Here is a 21899-nt window from a genome sequence, read left to right as displayed (position 1 = left end):
CGAATGCATGTGTTCCAGTGACTGACCAATGAGCCTGATCAGGCCAAATGGTAATTATTGTTGGAGTCATGGCTGCAGTACAAAGGAAAACCAGCAGTGACAGTACTGCTACTCACATCTCCCTGAGTTTACTGTAGAAGTTCCAAAAGAGGTTCAGGCCGAGACCACTGAAGTCCAGAAGATACTTCTGCTTGAAGTGAGCGGCATCCTGCAGAAATGGAGCGAGAGGGCAACAGTCTTTAACAACAACAACAACAAAGTAACACAATACATGAACCATCATAAATATGAAGTATCCCTTTACCCTCAACAGTTCAGCAGTACAGTAAAAGGACATGTTGCGTGTCTCCTAATGACAATAAGGGGGCAGACTGATCCGTCACAAACTAAATAAAGAATGTAGTGAAAAAATAAACAACAAATACAGAAGTTAGTTCACCAAATTAAATGTGGTATTTTGGTAAAGGTCTTATGAATACCAGATCAGGGCTGAGTTTCTATTTCAGGCCAGTGGTATGTTAAATGGTAATATTTCTCATATTGTTTCCTGACACAAAGACGATGTTTCTACTTGTTGGCGTAAGAAAAAACTAATAAGGAACAAAACCTATTTCCTGGTAATCCCACCAAAATCGATTCATATTATTGATATTTAAATGATTACTGCGGTAGTGATTAGTAGTCACCATGTCGCGTGTAAGCTGCTGGATGAAGAAGAGGGTCTTGTTAAGTAGACAAAGGCCAGCGACAGCATCACAGTCGAAGCTCTCCCCCTCTGGATTGAGGTTGTCCAGGTCTCCGAGCCTCTCTGGCCCGGGACACAGATAGCCACTGAAGGTGAGGGACTGCACTCCGAGGCGCTCGGCAGAGTCCTGCCTGGTGCAGAGGAATTTCACCATCAGGAACTGGGGAGACAAGGAAAACAGAAGAATGAGAGGTGTGGTTCCTTGATAATGACAGCAAATTGAAAATGATGGCCTTCATTTAGCGTACTTTAGTATGCAGCCATACCCGTTCTCTTTTTATTGCATTTTGGAAGCCCTAAATACTACTAAATAACAAAATGTTTAAGTACAGAATGAAATAATGAGGTTGAAATGTGAGGAAGAAAGACAAAATGTTTCCTCGATGCAGTGTGTACCTTTGCAACGCGACACTGCTGCAGCTTGATGTCCACATCGTTCCAGTCATCCTCAAGCTCAAACCAGCCAATCGGCTCGTCCTCCGACTGTGTTGGAATCTTCACACTGCAGGTCAGGTGACAGAATGGTGTGTCAGCCATTCACATAAACCACGAAGGCAGACCCCCACACTGCTGAGGGGTGCCATAACTCACACAGACTAACTGTACTGTACCAGTATCGTCTTATTAGATTGTCCTGCATGGAATACATTTGGCAGCATGTTTTTGCTAATCACAGCTATCATGAAAAGTAAGATTCAGCCGGCTATAAAGGGATCCTTACTTGTCTTGTACAAACTCTTTGAAGTCCTTGTAGTCCCACGCGTCATACTTTTTGAACCTCTTGAAATGTTTCTCTGCATCAAAAGCGTCTTCCTCCTTGTAAGCGAACACCAGGCCGCATTTCGCACCAATGGCTCCTTTTCGCACCTGATCACACAAACCGGAGAGGAAGCGTTACGCACCGGAAATCCTCCGTCGCCGTCGCTTTTGAATTCTCAATGAAATCAAACGGAGCCTCACTTTGATCTTCATCTGAGTGATCTGGAAGTTACTCTGGTCCTCTGTCGACAGGATCACACTGGCTCTCTTTCTGCCACCTTCTGTGAGAAAACCTTTGGAGTGGCAAAAACATTTCGTTATGCTCGAAGGCTTGTTCATACTGAAGCTGTGTTAACTCAATGCTGCTGTTATTTTCTCATCGAATAAGGATGGCATCAGTTGTACCGTCACCAGTGGAGGATTCTGTGAGCATGTTCTCTGGTCCTGACTTCTCCTCTTTACTCTTCACATCACAGGCCTGGAGGTGCAGCTGGAGGGGCTTCCCTGCAACACAACACAAACGCATGATGACATCTCAGTTGATCATTGTCCAGAGAGGTTATCATTTCAGTCCTATACTGGGAGGCAACTTTCACCACACTGAAGTGCAGCTTTGCAACAGAATAAGCGATTTTCCACCGAGTAGGCCATTAATGCATCTCCTCCTTGAAGGCTAAGCACTTTCTCTCCCTGGTCTAAGGTTTCAAATGGCCTCGTGTGAATGAGAGTAAAGCAGGGCGTTACCATTGCGATTAAGTAGCCGCAGCCTAACGGAGGCCAAAGACACGATGAGGGAGGAGGCCTTGTACTCCGTCTTTAAATGATCGCTGATGCAGGACAGCGCCTGGAGCACTTTTGCCACGCTGCCTCTGGCCAGAGCAAAGGCCAGGAGGGTCAATTCTGCATCGGGACTCACACAGCAGCTACACGGAGGCAAAGAAACAAACAAAAGTTAGTTTTGAAGTGCAATCTTTGTCCAATCAAATGATCTTTTGTGGCTCTATTTCAGAGTGTCAGACGTATATTTTCATGCAGGGTCATGAATTCCAAATGTTCCAAAATTTGCTGACAAAAACTCCAGTTTAGACCAACGCTGTCCATAATGTATTTCGAACAATGTTGACTGTATGTGTGAATAAACATAGCCTAGAGAATTATGGTTGATAATTAGCCAGTAAGATTTTTTTTAGTCATGTTGTTGCTGCTGCTGCTGTTAACGATTTACAGTCGATCAAATGGAACGGAAATAGAGTTTTATCGCCCTGGTAAATCAATACTTTGATTTGAGTCAGTTTTCAACGTGATGATGTCAGCGTTGCGAGCTGAGCGTGGCAGTGATGGGTAAGTGGTGCTGATATAATCCCAGCAGGTCATTACTCTGCTATCCTGAGGAGAAATCCATCCACCTCCTCCAGGATGTTCAAAGAGAAGAACTTGGGGAACTCTGTGGATGACGGCGTTAGGGACAACGGAGGCATGTGTCGTAAGGCTTTTCTAGGAGAAACACAAGACACACAAAAAAGCCCTCAGAACACTACACTTACACACATTCTTTCTTTCTTTATATTACATATTCAAAACCAGAAGGGGTGTGTCTTACTGTGTGCTCTGGAGGACAGTCTGAGCCAGAGCAGGGTTGGTGTCCATGGATGCGGTGACCAAGGAGGTGAGGAGAGACAGGTACCAGATGGCTGAAGCATCGGAAACAGACACCTCTTTGCTCTTGGTAATCTGATAGCCCAGTGTCTTCAAGCCATGAATCCGCGTGTCACATCCGTCGCTCAGGCACCGCTTAATGTTAATCTTGATGTCTGGGGTTTGGGTGCCAGAAGAGATAATGCATTTAGCAGACTGATGGAATACATCACGCAAAAAGAATGCCACAACAGGTTGCTCCGCCCTCTGAGAGCGACATATAATACATGTAGATTGAGGGAGACACAAATGAACCTAATCGCAAATGTGGGAAACTAAATCCAATGCAAAGCCAGCCAAGGAATTCTATTTGGCTCATTGTGATTTAACAAATCATACAGAGCCACATAATCAAACCTCTGCTAGCTGTGAGCCACAGCTGCCTGGATCAATCGATCCTCAGTTTTTTATTTTATTTATATATATATAAAGAAAACAGAAACTGAGGATCTCCCCTAGCAAAAACAGAGCTTGTGTGTTTTAGCCTTGCTTCTGTGTGGCTAGGCAACTTCTAATAAAAGGTAGATGTGTCTCCACATATGGTCCTTTGAGACCTGAGGGTGAAGGTGGAAATCAAGAGTTTATGGAGGCTTGCATGAGGATTCAAAGTGAGGCATTTAACCATCCAACTATCTATGAACCCAGCGGCGGCTGCTGCTCTTCTGTAGCTGACAGAAGCTCTGTCGCCACAGGAGGGGTGCATATGAGAAAGACAGTTCCTCTACAAGTCATCAGTGAAGGAACACACAAGCCTGAGATAAATAAACACTCCACTAAGCAGCAGACAGATTGACAAGTGGTGACTCACAGGGGTGTGTGATGTTGGCATTCTCCAAGAGGGCTACGTAGCCCGTGACATTGCTGGGGATCCGGATATCTCTGATCTCCTGCAGGGAACGCCGGTTCTTCCCGACCGCAACGGAGACCAGCTGAGGCATGTAGCTGTGGTCATTAGAAGCCACGGCAATGGCCAGACGTCTCAAAACCACATCGGGTTTCATTTTCAACCTGGGAGCAGAAAAGAGGAGAGTTTCCACCTTAAAAATGATCATATACATAAGGGGCCAAACACTCTGTAATTCAAGGATCAGGCACACATGACAATCGGCTGCAAGGCCTCAAGCCCCTTGCCTTATCCAGTGCGAGCGTGCACTGCCGTCCGACTGCCAGAAAGATGCCGTTTCCCCATTTGTCATCTTGTAAACGTCTGCAACGTTAGACGACGCTTCTATCGCGCTGTAGCACTGTGTGACCACCTTGACTTTGTCCACCTCCGGATCACGGTCCAGCTCTGCTCGGTACTGGATATCTAGATCTGAGAGGCACAAATATAGATCAGGACGTCACTCTAAAAGATGTCCAGCAGTGGGAGACGGACACGAATGTGTTAAGCGTGACAATATTCTTAAAATACACGGGAGAACATTTAGTTAAACAGCCTCCATTTAGCACTAGCCAGCCACTGTATTCATCCGAAGCTCTGGTGTTCACCTTTCTCCTTCTGCAAGAGGACTTCCAAGAAGTCCTGCACCACACTGGACCTCATGGTGCAGATACTGTTGTAGCCCTCTAAAATAGGGAAGGGGATGGCACTGCTGGGAATACGATTCCTGTGTAAGAATTTAAGGATCTTAGAGGCATGTGCTCCTAACCGGTCTTTGGTCTTTGAGAATATGTCAACAAAACCTGTGGCGGGAGAAAGGAGGGGAAAAAGGGTGGGACATTATTAAAGGTGAACTCCTCCAACCGCTGACAATACCTATTCAAATAAGGTTGAAGGCAGGATCAACAATCCTGGTAAACAAGTCCCATCTCATACCTGGAGTTAGGGAGCACGCCTGCAGCTGTCTTATCACATGACTCAGCTCTCCCTTTAGATTAGCACCGTTGGAGTTCTTCAGTGCAATCAGCATGCTCTCTACATCCACCACCCCATCCCCCTCTGCATCGAACTGTCCAAATGCCTGAGACGGGGACAAAGACAGTACACATTGTGACACGTTATATATGCGAACACACTACCTCCCATTCCTGGACACCATCGTAAACCTACAATGGATACAACTTAAAGTATCCTTCATTCATAGGGCACATGATATGCGCTGCCTCTATTGCTTGTTGTTAAGGTTAGTAAGTATAGTGTCTGATTAACAAGCCAGGTGGCAGCTCCACCTCTGAATGCTCACAGGGGTGCTTTCCATGTCAACCCACACATTCATTAGTCGACCTTTGGTTGAACAACAAATGTCAGCTAACAGGCAACAAAGAGGCGTGCTATGCTACATGAGGCCAAAGCGAAACAAACAAAACAAGTGACAATAAACAGGATAAGCGATGGTGACATCAGCAGAGCTCGTTTCTCTGACTCATTGCACATCCTGAAGGTAAGCTAACAGGTTACAGGATATCATGTAATCTTATCAACTCGACATGCCCATTTATGACGAGTGATAACAGCTATGTTCTCATATCTGAGACAAGAACAGCAACATTTCACATGACTTGTGTGTGTGTGACACGTTTATCTAACGTAGATACCTCTTCACACTCATCTCTCGGGGCATCTCTGCTCTCCAACATCTCACAGAATTGCTCCACGTTGACGGACTCTTCTCCTCGGTTTAACCGGTCTTCCAGCCACCGCACCAGGACACCCTCGTTCCCGGCCAGAACAGACTCCTGAATGGCGACACCTGAGTCGCTAATGCGAGCCGCCGCTTCCCTCAGTTTCACTTGCTCCAGGAGCACGCCGGGGCTAGGCGGTCCACCGGTGGGCACGGGCGGGTTATTCGATCCCCTTCCGCTTCTCCCTGAACCGGAGCCACCGCCGCCTCCTACACCGACGGCAGTGGCCGCAGAGGCCGGACTGTCTTCCGCGAAGCCGGGGCTCTCCGTTTCTACGTCTTCCTCGTCGCCGCTGCCTCCACCGCAGCCACTCTCTGCGTTCCCCATGTTTGTTCCGCCGACCTAGGGCTCCCGGAAAATCTCTGCGGCCCACTGGGTGTCACTTTTGAAACGTTTACACCGGTCCGTACACAGACCACCTCTCTAACCCAGGGCTAGAGCTCTGCCTCTGCCGTACACTACTACCGCATTGACGTGCTGTACGTCGTCAACGTGCCTGAAAACGTCCTCAATCAGTTTGCGCACGCGCAGTGAACGGAAAGCACCTGCGCTGTTGTTGCCACTGTTTTCAGAAGGGGTGTGAGGATGTTATGTGATGTAAATGGCGGACAGGCCAAAACGCTTTAATGAATAGCATGCTCGGCTATGTTTTTGTCGCTTTTTTAGCACTGGCAGTTTTGTTCATCCCACGCGAGTGGTCCTTCACATTTGGAAATGGATCAGACCGGGGGCCCCCTTTGCGGCTCCTGAGCAGGCGTGAATTATCACTGTACGACGGGGAGGAAGGCAGCCAGGGCCTTTACCTTGCCATACTGGGGCAGGTTTTTGATGTACTCAAGGGACACAAGCACTATGGACCTGGAGGTGCTTATCACTTTATGACAGGTGATTGCACGCTTCTCCTACATTGCTCAATGTGTTCATTTTAAATACCTTTTAATATCTTTTAAGTGTAGGACACTGGTCAAAAACTGTCTGATGCCCAGCTATAGGCTAGTAGATTACTATCCCACATACTGTGATGTCATATATATGTGTGTTGGCATTTTCAGGCAAAGATGCCTCTCTGGCCTTCATCACTGGGGACTTCACAGAAAGTGGTCAGACAGATGATGTGTCCAGTCTGTCCCCACTGCAGGTGATGGCCCTTTACGACTGGCTGGCCTTCTATCAGAGGGACTACAAAAGTGTAGGTATGTGTTTCGATTAGAATTCGTGGTACAGCCCTTGCATTTCTTAATTAACTTCCAAGCATCCGATATGATCAGGTTCAGCTTTACTTAAATGATTTGACATGTAGTGTCTACCATTACTCCTTTGATGTTTTATTCTGATTGAAGGTGTTGCATTCAAATTTTTTATCAGGTACATTTTTTGATTCCTCTACATGTGGGGCCTTAACAGAAATAACAAGCAATGAATGGGTACTTTCAAAATGTCAGATATATGAAACAATGAAGCCAGCATTGTCAATGATTCCAGAGTAAGCAGTATGGGATAGTGAGGCTCCCGCTTCCTCATATCAGTTACAAGCCGAGTCAGCACATGGACAAATCCTAGCGAGCTACAGCCTGTGCAGTATTTTACACCTACAATAGTTTGACGGATATGTAATGTTTGAGCAACTGCTGACTCATTTATCCTGATCAAAGGACATCCATCAACTGTAAAGCACCACCCAACAGCATTGACCTTTGTTCAATTTCAGGTCTGTTAATAGGCCGGTTCTATAGCGAGACCGGAGGGCCCACGGAGGCCCTGTTGCAGGCAGAAGCGTCACTAGCAGAGGGCCGGCGAATAAAGACCCAGTCTGAGGCCGAGAGGCTGCGCTTCCCGGCATGCAACTCAGAGTGGAGCGCTGCCAGAGGAGGAAGAGTCTGGTGCTCCACTAAGAGGTATTGTTCCGGCCTAATCAAATATTAACAAACCTACAGGGCATACGATACAATGTTGTGATTTACTGTAATAGTGTCTTTAAACCGTGGGCATTATTGGTATTCATCTGAATTGACAGTACTGATTTGTTTGCCTTTCTCCAGTGGTGGAGTGGAAAGAGGCTGGACAGGTGTCCCACGGAAGCTCTTCTCTCCAGGCTCCAGTGGTGTTCGTTGCGTCTGTGTTGAAGACCTATCTGCAGCAGAGGAGGACCCCAACCTGCAGAAATATGACGGCTGCCCTCCACATGCTGAGTCATGCTCCGTCGAGGAGTTCTAGCCTCAGGGCCAACCCGGGAAATGGACCTGTTGACAGCAGCACGATACTCAGGGACATTTTTTTAACTTATTCACTAAAAAGAGGAACGGAAGAAGAGAAGTCAAGGCATTGGTTTTTGATGACCTTTATGTAAAGTTGTCCTCCCTTTCTCTAAAAGGATACACCAGGAAGAGACAGGCTAGATATCTGAGCATACAGATACAATATAATGTGCATAAAAGATTAAACAATGTGCATAAAAGATTAACAGAGGCAAGATTTAGGTTTGTCACAATGACAAGGACAAACTGCATTTAAGTACAAAACAGTTGTAGTGGTCAAAAATATCACACATTTATCTGTACAATTTAACAATACTTAAAGAGGCCCCACTACTTGGCCATCCCCTCTCCTCCACATTCTCCCCAATGATCAGAAATGTCATGTGATCTTGATAAAGTGCACCCGGCTTAGAAATCAAGAAGCGTTCTATGTGATGGGTCAAGACAACAACTTGACTTGAGGCAACATTGTGGGGACTACGATCACGACTTCCTACAAGGACCCCGTGGCAGATAAAAATATGGAATGTAATCATTTGGTGACTGATTTTTGAAAAGAGTTATGAGATAAAGGCTACAAATTAAATGGCATGCATTGGCAGAATAGGCATTTCTGTAACTCAGGTTGTTGAGAGAATTTAGTTCTGTGGACCACATTTATAGTCATGATGAAATCTGCTTTCTCAGGTCACATTTTCCAAACTTGCCATGTTAAAAAAATAAGCATTCCATTTAATTTGGCCGATGCCTACACATGATGGAGAAAAACAACATTTCATGAGGAATGTCACATCCAGTTGTGCCATCTTTCAGTTTTAACACTTAAGTAAGACAATATCAATGTTATAATTCTGGATTTTACTAGATTGGATCTCATTTGGAAGTGATACTCATTTAAATAATGAGCTGAGATGCTTTCCCTTTAAATCCTGCTCGCCTGTCAACACATAATTGGGGTGGCAGAAGAGTGAAACATGAAAAGATTATAGTTGATAGTTCATTCCTTGGAGATTTAGTGATCTAGGGGCATTTTATACCTTTACTCTGCTCTTGGCTGAGAGCAGATTTAGCTCTCATGTAAATGTAGATATTCATTTTAGAGCACGGAATCTTTGTCTTTGGGCAGGTCACATAGCATAAAAGGCTGCAGATGGTGAAATATCCAAACAGAACAGGAAAAAGAAAAAAAAGAAAAAAGTCCCTTCAAACGGTGGCTTGATTTAAACGTTCATTGATTTGAAAAGTCCTGCTGGTCATAATAAGAGCTAATCACTACAAACATCATTGGGCTTGGGAAACTGATTAACAAACTGACTCCATCCATCATCAGCTGCTTATATCCACTTACTTTGATCAAGACAGAAACGAAAAGACAATGTTTCACTTTGAACAGTCCCTCTCTCGAACATTAATAGTTTTTCATAGACTGGAATAGTATAAAGGTGATGGTCCACAACTGTCCGGGAGTCTCTTGTTTGCATGTCCTGCTACTGATGTCCCTTGGGCCTGGTGTGCCTGAAAAACTGTGCCAAGTTGGGCCTGGTATTGCCAGCGTCAGAGGGTGGAGGATATCCAGGCCACTGCATTACGACACCCCACCCAGAGTTAGTACATCGAAGCAGATGTCGCACACCCTCACCGGCTTGTTCAACTCAAACTTGATGATGGGTATCTCCTTTATAGAGCACTTGTGGCACAACAGGCGCCCACAGTGACGGCTGGAGTCAAGGACGAGACACAGGGTTAATTATACATTCTGAAATATAAAAACATTTATTGCACAAATACTAAAGAAGCCGTAGTACTAACCAGTGATGTTTCCGTGTTGTGACACCAAACTTGGCAAGACATTCATAGCAGTAGGACCCATCACACCAAGGAGGCTCTTTGGACAGCATATCTGAACAAATCATCATGGGGGTCAAATACATTGTATCACAGCTTTTCACTTTTAATGCCTGGGGAAAGCCCGATAGATGAAGACGTGTGAAAACTTACCAAGAAGGCGGAAGAGCAACTGTTTGGTTGCAACTTGGTAGTTGAAAATGTTGATGCCCTGGTTGTTATTGATGCCCAGTCGAGCCCCGGCCCTCACAATGGCACGGCACAGGTTTGCGTTTCCTTTCATGTAGGCCAGGAGCAGAACTGAAATAAAACACAGGTCTCAGTCATTGTATCACAAGTGTAACCCGGGTAATTAGTAGGATATTTGTATACTGTTGACAACAGTAGTAATTAAGCAAACTTCAGTACCCGTGTTCCCTTCATTATCAGGTTTGTCCAGAGGGTATTCAGCCATACACTCCAAGAACAGCTCAAAAATGGCGGCAGCATTCTCTTTCCCATAATGGCCAAGTACGTGCATTGGTGACTGACCCCTAAGTAGACATGATAAGGTGAAAAAGAGACGGGTAAATTAGCTTTATAGTCTACAGAAGCCTAATCGGTTACGTTTAAAAAGATTCAACTTTCTACATTGTTAATATTCTGTTTCAATCTCATTTTCTGAATTCCATGGTGTTACGCTACATTCACACCTAATCAGGTGTTGCAGGGAAAAACCGCCAGGACTCCTATACATTTGAATGTGGGTGGTGCTTTAAGGTGGTGGGGACCGGAGGGGATGCTGAAAATAACACAGCGACCTGTAGCGAAAAGTTCGATAGGACCCCGTATCCTGGTTAGCTATTTAAATTATATGCGTTCGTTTTTTTAATCTGTCCCCGCGGTCAGACAATCACTCGTAGGACCCACAACTTGGCTGTTTTTAAAGGGACCCTCCAACACCACTGCACAAACCTGCACTAATCACTTTAACGGCTGATTTGGTGTGAATGCAGGCTTAATGTCGCTGCTGTAATGACCTAAAAGTTGAATCTCATTGATCTTAAGGAAACATCTGACCCTGAAAGGAACTGAGTGTACCTGAGATTGAAGGCCTCGGCATCAACGTTGGACTCTGTGAGAAGGGTTCTGACATTGTTAAGGCGGCCCTGCATCACAGCCAGATGCAAAGCTGGGGACACAAAAGATTAAAATGGTGTTATTGAAATGCTGGGGAGGTGGCACTACACAAGCGACTCGAGTAACTCCAGCTGGAATTTCTTAAAGCAATGAAGCTCAATAATAAAGAACGTAAGGTACCATTATTGCCATTCTCATCCTCGGCAGCAAAGTCAACTCCATTCTCCAGCAACACAGAACAAATAGTGGCCATGTCCTGCTGGGCAGCCAAATGTAGCGCTGTCTGTCTGTGTTTGGTCAGCTCATTTACTTTGGCTCCGGCAAGCAGCTGGAAGGAAGCGGAGAAATAAAAACTATTTTATCTGCACCACTCTTTTAATAACACAAGAATAGTAAATGCAGAGGACCAAACAATTCTTAGGTTCCTACCAGGTTGCGGACAATGATCTCAGATCCAGCCTGGACGGCCAGGTGGAGAGGGGTGAGTTTGGCTGCATCCTGAACCCTGGAGTTGACATTAGCTTGGACACTGATGAGGAACAGGACACTTTCGATGTCTGAATTTTGCACGGCCACGTGGAGAAAATTACGTCCTTTGTTGTCCACCTGGACGGAAACCAAAGTTTGAGACTAACACTTTTAACTGTACAAAATCTTTACAAGTGATCCAGTGAGACAAACGGGTGCATTTGTGTGAACGCCACCTGCTCAGCAGCACCAGGCTCCCTCTTGAGGATGGCCTCGGCTGCCTTATTGTTCTTGTGCGTCATAGCACAGGCGAAGGGGGTCATTCCTTGACGGTCGCGTATGTTGAGACGAATGTCTGGATGGGAAATGAGGAGCTGTATAATGACGTTGTGCTGGCTGCTAATGGCAGCGTGGATGGGAGCCCTGCCCTCTGCATCCTGACAGAAAACAGACAGACACCGGATTAAACGCTTAGAAGAGGAGCATGTTCTTCGACACACTTAGTAATCTCTCATTAGAAAATATAGTAAGTGTTGTCAGACATAAAATGAACCCGCTGATGTGACAGGACTGACCTGTGCATTAACATTAGCTCCAAACTCTAGAAGGCACTGCACCACCTCCTCCAGTCCCCAGCTGCTTGCAAGGTGGAGGGGCGTTTGTCCATCTCGGGCCTCTTCATCTCCTTCCCCGTTAGGGCCTGGCTGTCTGGTGCTGTTCACGTCACAACCACTACACGCACACACGAGGCAGATAGTAAATTAAGACAGCTAGCTTCATCCATCTCAATCTCAATAACACAAAGTTTAACAACTGACGTTTTCCTAGCATTATGATCATATGGCAATAGAGTCACAGTTTAAGCAAAGATGTGCATTCAGGGCTAGGATTAGGTGTCCCCCAAACACTAATGGTAAAGAGATTGGCAGACCTGCGGATGAGGAAGCACGCAGTGACCTCGTTATTCTCATCAACAGCTCTGTGCAGGAGGGTCTGCTTGCAGCCAGAGGGCCCTGTGCTCCAGGACGTCGCATCACAGCCATGGCGGACCTAGGTGAAACAAACAAGAGTCAAAATGCAAGAAAATATTAGAATTGACATCCCAGAAATCTATAAAACATACGTGCAGCCTGCAACAAGGCATTGATGCAGATTAAGCGTTACAGGTGTGAATACAGGCTTGTAAAAGGTTCTGTGCAGCCGTTTGAACTTCAGGACATCAGAGGTTTATAGCAATTTGTTTTTTTTCTGTTTGGAACCAATTCATGTTCACTTCAGGAGTCTCGGACAGGGCTGATATGAATTAAGATGCTGTATGTTATATGAACATCACTTCTGTTTCAATTCTACAAATGAACAGTTTAAAGAAGTATATATACACACACATCTATTTCGAGATATATACCTGTGATTACAGGCACACCCAAACCAAAGAGTGAACCTGAGAAACAACCACATGCATCTATGCCAGAGGCTCGTTTCCTTTAATTTATTTTCAGTTTCATTTTTAATCTTGAATAAAAGCTAAATAACTGCCAGTGTACCAACGAGGACCTAGGAGGGTACCACCATCATCTCTAAATGGGTTGCATATGCATTTGTCTCACCAGCGTGGATGCAATATCTTCCAGGCCATTCTCCAGAGCCAGCCACAATGGAGGGTCCCCTTTTTCATCCACCACAGACATATCTGCTCCTCTTGTGCAAATGGCATCCACCACTAGTGGCAGCTGGTTGCTGATGGCCAACTGTAGTGCTGTTTGTCCGTCCTGGGTCCTGGTAGTGGAGAAAAAAAAAAAGATAGGTATAAAGACTTAAGAGAAAGAAGAGCGGAAACAACTTCAAACTCTCCCCGTAAAATTCCTAATAGGATACTGCGAGATTGCTTTAATAATGCCTGAAATCAATTTGTCTTTGCTGGCAGTGTAATTCAGGGGCCCTTTCCTGTCACATAATCTATCTAATCTATCTCGGATCCCATCTTAGGTTGTTTTATGTTGCCCCTGCATATTACTTATGAAGTGTAACTGAACCTGGTTTAAAGAACTAAAGAAATGGCAGAAGATCGGGGCATTCTAGTTCGCGTCTGGCCGGGGAAATTAAATGGATAGCTTGGACTTTTTTACGTGGGGTTGTATGAGGTACTTATCCATAGTCAGTTTATTATCTACAGTAGATGGCGGTCAGCACGCCCCAAGTTTATAGAAACAGACAGGAGAACCACAGAAGGCAATGTACTGCTGTGGACAGAGGCAGCAGCAAAACGTATTTTAGCCAACTAAAAAACTGGTGGCGCGCTGACTGTCTTCTACTGTAGGTTCTACACCGCCGATGGAAAAGTAACTCCTACAACCCCACTTCAAAAAATCTGAACTATCCCTTTAAATCACATGTCACTCTCCATATTCCTCCCCATTCACTTCCTGTCATTGCACTACTGTCAGCAAAAAAAAAAAAAAGAAGAGGCATAAAATGCTCAAAATTATAATTGTAAAGAAACATTGCATAAGTACTTTACAACTGCAATACAAGGCAGGCATTACCTAACACTGATGTCAGCCTGATGCTCCAGAAGGAAGAGGGCACTCTTGCTGTCCTGTCTTTGGATAGCCATGTGAAGCAGGGTTTGTCCATTGGACATAGTGTCATTGATAGAAGCCCCTGAGCCCAGCAGCTGAGCTGCTATGGTGTGCATTCCTGACAGGGACAGATTGGACATGTAATAAATCTCCCACACACAGATCACCGTGCAGTCCTGTTACAAGGTTAAGCACACCGTATCACATCTCCCCCGTTGTTGTGTCGTGCTGTGTACCTGTCCAGAGGGCCAAGCCCAGCACTGTCTGGTCCATGGAGTCCTTGAGACTGAAGTCTGGAATGATCTGGAAGTTGTTGGTGGCATGAAGTGCATTGGCTGCAATAGAGCCGTCGAGGGAAAGACAAGTGGGTCATTTTCAGACGTTGAGGCACATTCGTGCTAACATGTGCCGTGGGGTAAATCCCCAAACATTGAAATGTATAAATGCTGACCTTTTTGCTCGAGGATGACAGAGACCACATCTGGGTGGTTGTGAGCGATGGCCATGTGGAGGGGGGTCTGCATAGCCACACCAACGGTGTCGTCAGGCAGAGCCTTCTGGGTCTGCAGGTTGGGGTTGGCCCCTTGCTGGAGCAGCTCTGCTGTCAGGCTCGCCAGGCCACTGCGGCATGCGGTATGAAGCGGGCTCTCACCCTGATAGAAGGCAAAAAGTATCAATAAGGTCTTTATTAGTGACACATAAGAAGGTATTGTGATTTAAGAAAAGCTTACTTTTTATGGTCTGCAGATGCAAATTTAAGAAAGACTCAGGTCCATATTAATGACTGCAGTTACATGCAAGTTAGACATCATTCAACTGGTGCACTGGTGCCACAGCTCGGATGTATTATATGAACTAAGAGATCTTTATAAAACTTTTTAAAATTTGAATCATACTTTCTCTTTTTACGGGGAATAAAACGGGGACGAGAACAAAAGCTGCACTTGTCATTTTCTCCAGTTCTCTAGAAAATGTTATATCTGGGTTTTGTACGATGACAATAAAGTTGTAAAGGATTAATTTTGTCACCATGTTCTGACCTGTTACACCGATTGGCCTAAGGACACTGTATTAAAAGGTAAGAAATTATATCTGTTAAAACTACCTGCACACTAGGTCTGATTCATCACACCCATGTAACTGTTTGTCTGTTATGTGGCCGAATGTTCATACGCACCCATTTGTTGACATGGTTGACCTTTGCTCCATGAGTGGTAAGGAAAAGTGCAGCTGCCTCATTGCCTGCCTGAGCCGCTCTCTGCATGAGACAGTTCTCTTCAAGGGATAAAACAAAAAGGGAGATGAAGTTACATTTTTTTTAGTTTAAAGACATTTAAAGCATCATTGTATTCTTCACGTTTGGGGTAAAGTGAGGTTACTAAAGAGCACCTGTGGTAGTGTCAGGTGCATCAGGATTGCTTCCTCTCTGGATAAGCTGGGCCGCAAAGCTGTTCTCGTCAAACGAGGTGCCGTTCACTACCGGTGCATCGTCCTCAAAGGGGTTTACTGAGGGGTCTGAGGCCACGGTGATGTACTGTAGGGCCAGCCACAGAGCTGTGCTGCCCTCGTGGTCCTTGAGTTCCAGGTCAAGCCTAAAGAGAGGGAGCAGATTACACCACGTTACACGCAGGCTTACCCTTAGAGTTAAATGATGACCAGGGTCACAGGATCTTAAATATTGGTGCCTTCAAATGTGGCTGTATTCATACGATCATATTTCATATTTCATTTTTCATATCCAAATAATCTAAATTAATGAGTTGTCATGTTTGCTGGAGTTTTTTTATGGCTACATTAATTGTCTCCTCTTCTTATTCGCCAGCATGGCAGAGAAAAGAAAACACGTTTTCTAAGAGGATCCATTTCAGTTAGCTAGCTATGGTGGTCTTGTGAGTTCCACTAACTGAACACCGAGCATGCTGTGTGCTGACTTTCCATGGCAGACACAAACACACTAATTTCATTAGAAGGCAGTATGTAACTCACTGTTTGCACTGCAGTAGCTGATTGAACACTGGCTCATTCCCCGATGCCACAGCTTCATGCAGCGGAGTTCTGAAATCGACAAAAGAACAGAGCTGAAGCGCCATCATACTTTGCACAGCAGTCGGCCATCTTTGCATTCCCATGACGTCCCAGAAAACCTACCTGCCCTTGCTGTTCTGCATGTTGGGGTTGGCTCCGGTCTTGAGCAGGGCCTCTGCGATGCGCGCCATGCCGCTCATCACCTCCACAGTGTGCTTCTTGGGGCTGAAAGAACAGACCAGGTGAAGTGGGGTTTCCACCGCCCCCACTGTGGCTGCATTCACCTGAGCCGAGTGGCGAATCAGAAAGACGGATGCAAATTCATCCCCTGGAGGAAAAGGAACAAAGATTACCAGTCATGCAGGATGTATTACTGCTTTTATGAATCAACTTCAAAAATCTAATGTTCACACTGTAACCAAGTCTGTACAAGAAAAAGCCTTGAAATGAGTGGAGTGTTTATTGAATAATAATGGCAGGTATATTTTTAAGTGAACACCCCGGAAGCTAAGCCAAAAGTGTATTTTGGACACCACTTCTACAAGACAGACACAAGGTTGGCAAAAAGGTGTAGTAATAGTAATGACTCCCACACACCTCGTTGGATGGCTTTATGCAGGAGGCTCCAGCCACTCTGGTCCACCATGTCCACATCTGCTTTGCTGGTAACCAGCGTTGTGGCAATACTCTCCAATTTACGAGCGAGCGCCAGGTCGAGAGCCAGGTCACCGTTGTTGTCCACTTCATTCAGCTTATCAGGGAGCTGGAAACATAAAACCTGTTAATAGTGTGATGGGAAACCTGTATTCTGCCGTGCTGGTTACACTGTAACAAAAGGAGAAAAAAAAACACTAGTTAGTGAGCAGTTGATAAAGGGTATCAGTAGGGGGGGGGGGGCTGACCTGCGAGTCCATCTCGATGAGATAGAGAAAGACCACATCTTCTCGCTCCACTTTGATGGCTTTGTGGAGAGGATACTCTGTTTTAGACTTGATCATCTTGTACAGTAGTTGGGCGCTCATGGTGCTGAAATCTTCTTTCCTGAGGTCATCCTGATAAAACACAAGCAATGAACCACAACAAAGTGTCAGTGTCCAACATCAGAACTCACCCATTTCCTTAAAATCGAAACCTAAAAATAACGTGAAGCTTATTCCTTGTTTCTGTGAAGTGCAGTCATCAGAGCTCCGGCATGAGGTGTCAGAGGCTGGTGACAGTCAACAGCCATTTTCTAAGTCAAAGTCGTAAAGATAACCTTGTCAACTGCCGAGCTGTGGCCTCTCTGGATTTATTGTATTGTTAATGATCAGATGGCTCACCCTGTTAAAGGGACACAACACTGATCTGTCAAGAAGATGTAAACAGATTAACCCACAGAGAAAGTGATTCAGACGTGGCATACGTATAAAAGAAGAGATATATGTTGATTCCTTGGGACTGATAATGCGTAAAATTCAGTGCCATCAGCTCTCGTCAGTACATGATTGAGAAAAAGAAAAGAAAATCATCCATACCGCACATGTATGCCAACGGAAGCACGCAAACTCCCCCTAAGTCAGAGCCACGTCCAAACACTCACCCAGTGGCTGGCTATGATCTCCCCACAGTAGTTCATCAGGGTGGTGGCATTTAGCTCCTCAGCTGTCTGGTAGAAGCGAATGCAATTCCTGACGTTCACCGAGGACATTACGCCTTTTTCACACCTGTCTCAGCGCAGGACCAAACACATTTTTGGGGCCATTAAGACACATATGTCTATAAAATGTTGTGCAACAGTAATGCTGCCCCGAGAAGCAGTTGAAATTCAATTGTAGCCTGCAAAATAAAAGCCATATGACTTGTGCTGACCTCTCTCTGAGCATCTGAAGCTGGAAGCGGTTGGCCAGCTTCATCAATTCAATAAGAAAGGCGTCATCTTCAGTGAGCTCCAACTCATCCGTGTATGCCCAGCGCAACATTGCCATGGCAACCTCGGATTTGCAATCTGGAAATCCATCATGTGACCACGTCAGAAATGTACACAGCGATCTATTGCAAATGTGCTGTGATTTTAGACAGGCGGACATATTATCTCTAGACACTTAATCAGTCTGGAAAAATTGATAATTTTAAATAAGACCTCTCCAAAAAACACGTTTGTTTAGAGGATCCTTTTCATATTTATATGAATTCAACCTGAACCCATTATCTTACTAGGAAAGAGGCAAGAGGGCCAAATTCCACTGAGAGCAAAACTCTGTCCAATGGTAGACTTTGACAGACTGCATGACCCACTCCAAAATAAATATTCGCTCATCATCTATTAACCGACAAGTATGTTGACTTACAGGGTTACAACTGGGTTTTAGAAATGCATTGATTGCAGTTTTTTTGGCCGAAACACATTTCCAATTATTTAAAAGTCTGACCTGGCAATTTAGATTTTCTTTGACAGGATACACAAACATTTTCGTTACTTCTTTTTCATGGAAAATTGAAATTCAGTTGTATGTTCACAATAAATCATTGACTATTAAATAAATTTACAGGATCTTCTCTCACTCTCACAAATCTCAAAGTTGCTGCAAATGTTTTTTACGGGTTGTTCTACGGCTTATTTTGAACTTGCAAGTGTTCCCACACCGACGACATAATGCGCGTGCGTGGCTGTACTGTGTCTCAGCCACCACTGTGTGCATGACGTGCATGTTATGCGTGTGTGAGACTGTGACGTTACCGTCTGTGCGCGCTACGAAAAATCATCATGCGTATCATCTGGCTCGTTTTGACCGGTGGCCGATCAATCGATGAGTCTCTACTGGATTTTCATTATGAATTAAGCTACTCATTTAACACAGTGACGTTCCACCAGGGCATCTCACCAGATAGGTCCAGCTCAGAGGTGGAGGCCAGGTTGGCCAGACTCCAGACATCACTGCGAGCAGCCAACACAAACTTGTGGGCACAGAGATTCTCCCCTGCGACTTTCACTTTCAGATCACTGCAAAAAAACAATCATTCACCTCTGAGAAACAAAGTCACAGATAATCTACGTCTTCAATAATACTGAAACTAATCAACACACTCAACAGTACCTAAAGCATGACCCACGGTCACAGGTTGGTGCGCAACATCTCAAGCAAAACCCACACCCCTCCATTCCAACCACGACCCTCACCTGTACTGCTCCTGCTGGTAGAGGTCGGCCACGATGACCAGCAGGCGGCTAATGAAGGTTTCTACAGCCACGGGGCTGGAGGAGCCCTGGCTGGAGGACTGGGCAGCGAGCACGGCACAGCGCCTCTCTGTGTCGGCCAGCTTCTGCTGCATCTTCACATACTCCTGCCTGAGCAGGGCCAGGTGCTTCTGCAGCTTGGCCACCTCCTCTGTCACACATCAAGGTGTAGGAGACAGACATTGGAGGACAAAACAAGAGGCAGGGATGCAAAATGTAGGTTAGAGACGCATTTGTCAACACACGCTGGACTGGACTTTCTTAAGAATGTTTCCCCTTAATGTAAAAAGGGTGGTTCAAAGCACAATGGTTCCAATATACAGTACCTAGCCACACTTTTTATTTCTGAAATGTGTGCATTACTGAACAAAAATATCTGTTTCAAGATTATTCTTATGGCAGTAACGGTATGGCAGGTAACTAGATTTGCACCTACGTTGCTATGGGTTTGACAAATGTGTGACTTGATCCATTATTCATTTTCATAACACTGATCTATTTCTTGTGACAATTTCCTATGTCACCTTTGTTAAACAGAAAAACAACATTTTCAGCATCCCCCGTACAAGACATACAAAATACAAATCGTGAGAACAGATTATGACAGACTCTAAGAGCACGTTTTTGTTTGGATAGCCTTTTCCCTTTTCCTATGAATGACGAAGACTTTCTACAGAGCTTCGTGTTGCAACACACTTTTATGCCTCATCCTCGAGTCCATAGAGTTTCACTGAGGCCCATTTCCTTCCTTCCTTTAAAACCAGTGAAGTTTAAGCGAGGAAAGAATGCTGAGATGGCACGTTAAGTTGTCCTCCCTCTCGTAAACCGTTAATGGCACAGCCACTGGTCATGAGGAACAGATGGGGGGGGGGGGGGGGGGGGTGCTTCTGAAAAAAAAACCACCTGATCAGCTCAACACAGGAAGGGCGGTATGGAGGAGCAGCAGTTTAGGGCCAACTGACCAGCCACTGGACAAATTCTTATACCACACTATAATCCACTTTCCAGTTGCAAGATTTAGCAGGCATCATTAATGCATTTGCAAAGCATTTTTATTTGCAGCCTGAGACAACTGTATATACTAAACATTTAAAAACAATGCACCCTGATCATAACTAGTATGAAATGTACAGGATCTAATCTCTTTCAAACATTTTAGAGCAATGAACCAAGGCACTAACTGTTTAATAACACAATGACAATACTATCAAACTATGCCACTCACAACAGAATACAGGCACTGCAGGGGTAATTTTAACGGACAACATTGGGCCTTCACTATTTCATTTAAGGGAACGCGCAAACAATCATTGAACATGTCCAAACAAAGACGCCTTCTGCTTAGTAACAACCTTAAGCCCACAGAAGGGAGTGTTTGTTCTCTAGATTCAAGTTGGTAACGTTAAGTAGGTTTCCCTTGAGGAGGAGCACACAGCAGACGTTCCCTTATGTCTCCGCCAAATATAGGTGGTGCATTTGGCCACAGCACCTCGGCCAGGTGGAGCAGATAACACCTTACAGGAGTGACAAGTGCCCTGTCAAGTGTCCCGTCTTATTTACCCTCCACTTCACTGAAGAAGTCAAATTAACGTTATATTTTTTAAATGTCTCCTTGAACAAATAAAACAACAGGTACCGGGGCGTTAACGCTCTCGTTGAGTGATAGCTACTACAATTATAACGTTAACGTTAGTTAAGATAATGTAATGTTAGAGTTTGATACGACCCGTGACGCTGGCGTTTAGCTAACGTTAAACCGTAATACCGACATTACCTGCACATTCTGTAAGTTAACATAATGCTTTTTTCTCACGAAGCAGACCAGCAATCTGCCGAAACAAGAATTCTTCTCCGCAGTCCAACCCGCCGACAGCTTGTCCGGTTCGGCTAACTCGTAGCTATAAAGATGCAGCTAGCAACATCAACGAGAGCTAACGCCAGAGCTCGCTCACTGTGTGACAAGACAAGTAGCGCAATGCTTCGCGTGTTCAAGCGCGAACAATGCACGGCTCATTATACTACCAAGACACTAGTTGATTCGGGCAGACAGTTCAACAAGCGTACGGGAGCAGGGAGTGTACCAAACAGTCAAAAAAAAACAAGCTCATACCTTCCGCCATGTTGCTCAGCGTTAGCTCCGTGGCCTGATGTTCTGTATCGCGATACGACGAAGAGCCGGAGAGTAGGCAGTGGTGCTGCGTTCAAGTGGTCCTCAGAACACGTTATCACATGACCATTACTATTCCACTTGAGACGGAATATTATAGTATTACGCTGCTAGCTTTACGCGCGTGGTTTAATTGACAATATGATGATGCTTTACTATACTATAGGTTAAAAGGTATTAACTTGAGGAATTTTCTCTGACACAAAAACAGATGTCCTGAGTGTCAACTCTTGTCTCTTATGATGTCATTGTTGTCTCCACTGACCAGAGGCTGAAAGGAGTTCCTGACCCGAAGCAGGACGGTCCAGTATGTGCGCTCAAGACGGTTGTCAAACTCATGTTGCCTTCAGGTACTCCTACCAAACTTCAGTACAGGGTACTGTGAATGCATTTTATGACTGCT

General features: G+C 45.1%; 3 protein-coding genes across 4 annotated transcripts in view; 1 reads left to right on the top strand and 2 right to left on the bottom strand.

Annotated features, from left to right (window-relative positions):
• The window catches only part of zzef1 (zinc finger, ZZ-type with EF hand domain 1), a 29569-nt gene extending 23283 nt beyond the window's left edge, over positions 1–6286 (bottom strand). The window contains exons 1-14 of the mRNA XM_076101585.1: positions 5738–6286; positions 5019–5163; positions 4691–4885; positions 4331–4514; positions 4008–4207; positions 3105–3315; positions 2882–2998; positions 2249–2427; positions 1910–2008; positions 1706–1797; positions 1467–1612; positions 1142–1247; positions 687–905; positions 117–208 (exon numbers count right to left, since the gene is read on the bottom strand). Coding sequence (XP_075957700.1) covers positions 117–208; positions 687–905; positions 1142–1247; positions 1467–1612; positions 1706–1797; positions 1910–2008; positions 2249–2427; positions 2882–2998; positions 3105–3315; positions 4008–4207; positions 4331–4514; positions 4691–4885; positions 5019–5163; positions 5738–6151 — 2399 coding nt within the window. The 5' untranslated portion in view covers positions 6152–6286. The remainder of the gene's footprint in view (positions 1–116; positions 209–686; positions 906–1141; positions 1248–1466; positions 1613–1705; positions 1798–1909; positions 2009–2248; positions 2428–2881; positions 2999–3104; positions 3316–4007; positions 4208–4330; positions 4515–4690; positions 4886–5018; positions 5164–5737) is intronic.
• On the top strand, positions 5768–8683 carry cyb5d2 (cytochrome b5 domain containing 2). The gene is made up of 4 exons (XM_076101591.1): positions 5768–6709; positions 6877–7017; positions 7533–7719; positions 7864–8683. The coding sequence occupies exons 1-4, from the start codon at positions 6451–6453 to the stop codon at positions 8036–8038; spliced, it is 762 nt and encodes a 253-aa protein (XP_075957706.1). The 5' UTR covers positions 5768–6450; the 3' UTR covers positions 8039–8683.
• On the bottom strand, positions 8147–21551 carry ankfy1 (ankyrin repeat and FYVE domain containing 1). Of its 2 annotated transcripts, none has more exons than XM_076101587.1 (25): positions 21440–21551; positions 19273–19480; positions 18977–19095; positions 17964–18099; positions 17695–17818; positions 17018–17167; positions 16713–16878; positions 16239–16443; positions 16077–16145; positions 15480–15682; positions 15268–15365; positions 14542–14743; positions 14327–14425; positions 14055–14208; positions 13119–13287; positions 12443–12561; positions 12087–12243; positions 11748–11948; positions 11473–11649; positions 11224–11371; positions 11005–11095; positions 10333–10457; positions 10078–10224; positions 9889–9979; positions 8147–9797 (listed from the first exon to the last, which is right to left on the bottom strand). In XM_076101587.1, exons 1-25 carry the CDS (start codon positions 21447–21449, stop codon positions 9665–9667), a joined length of 3501 nt encoding a protein of 1166 aa, XP_075957702.1. In that variant the 5' UTR covers positions 21450–21551; the 3' UTR covers positions 8147–9664. The 2 variants fall into 2 exon arrangements, with proteins under 2 accessions (XP_075957702.1, XP_075957701.1); XM_076101586.1 differs by lacking the exon at positions 21440–21551 and adding an exon at positions 20026–20175.
• Between the last annotated feature and the right edge of the window lie 348 nt (positions 21552–21899).

This window comes from Anarhichas minor, unplaced genomic scaffold (genome assembly GCF_050575085.1).
Source record: "Anarhichas minor isolate MPS153535 unplaced genomic scaffold, ASM5057508v1 ptg000027l, whole genome shotgun sequence".
NCBI classification, from domain to species: domain Eukaryota; kingdom Metazoa; phylum Chordata; class Actinopteri; order Perciformes; family Anarhichadidae; genus Anarhichas; species Anarhichas minor.
Note: the sequence above shows the minus strand (reverse complement) of the source record. Positions and strands in the feature narration are given on the sequence as shown.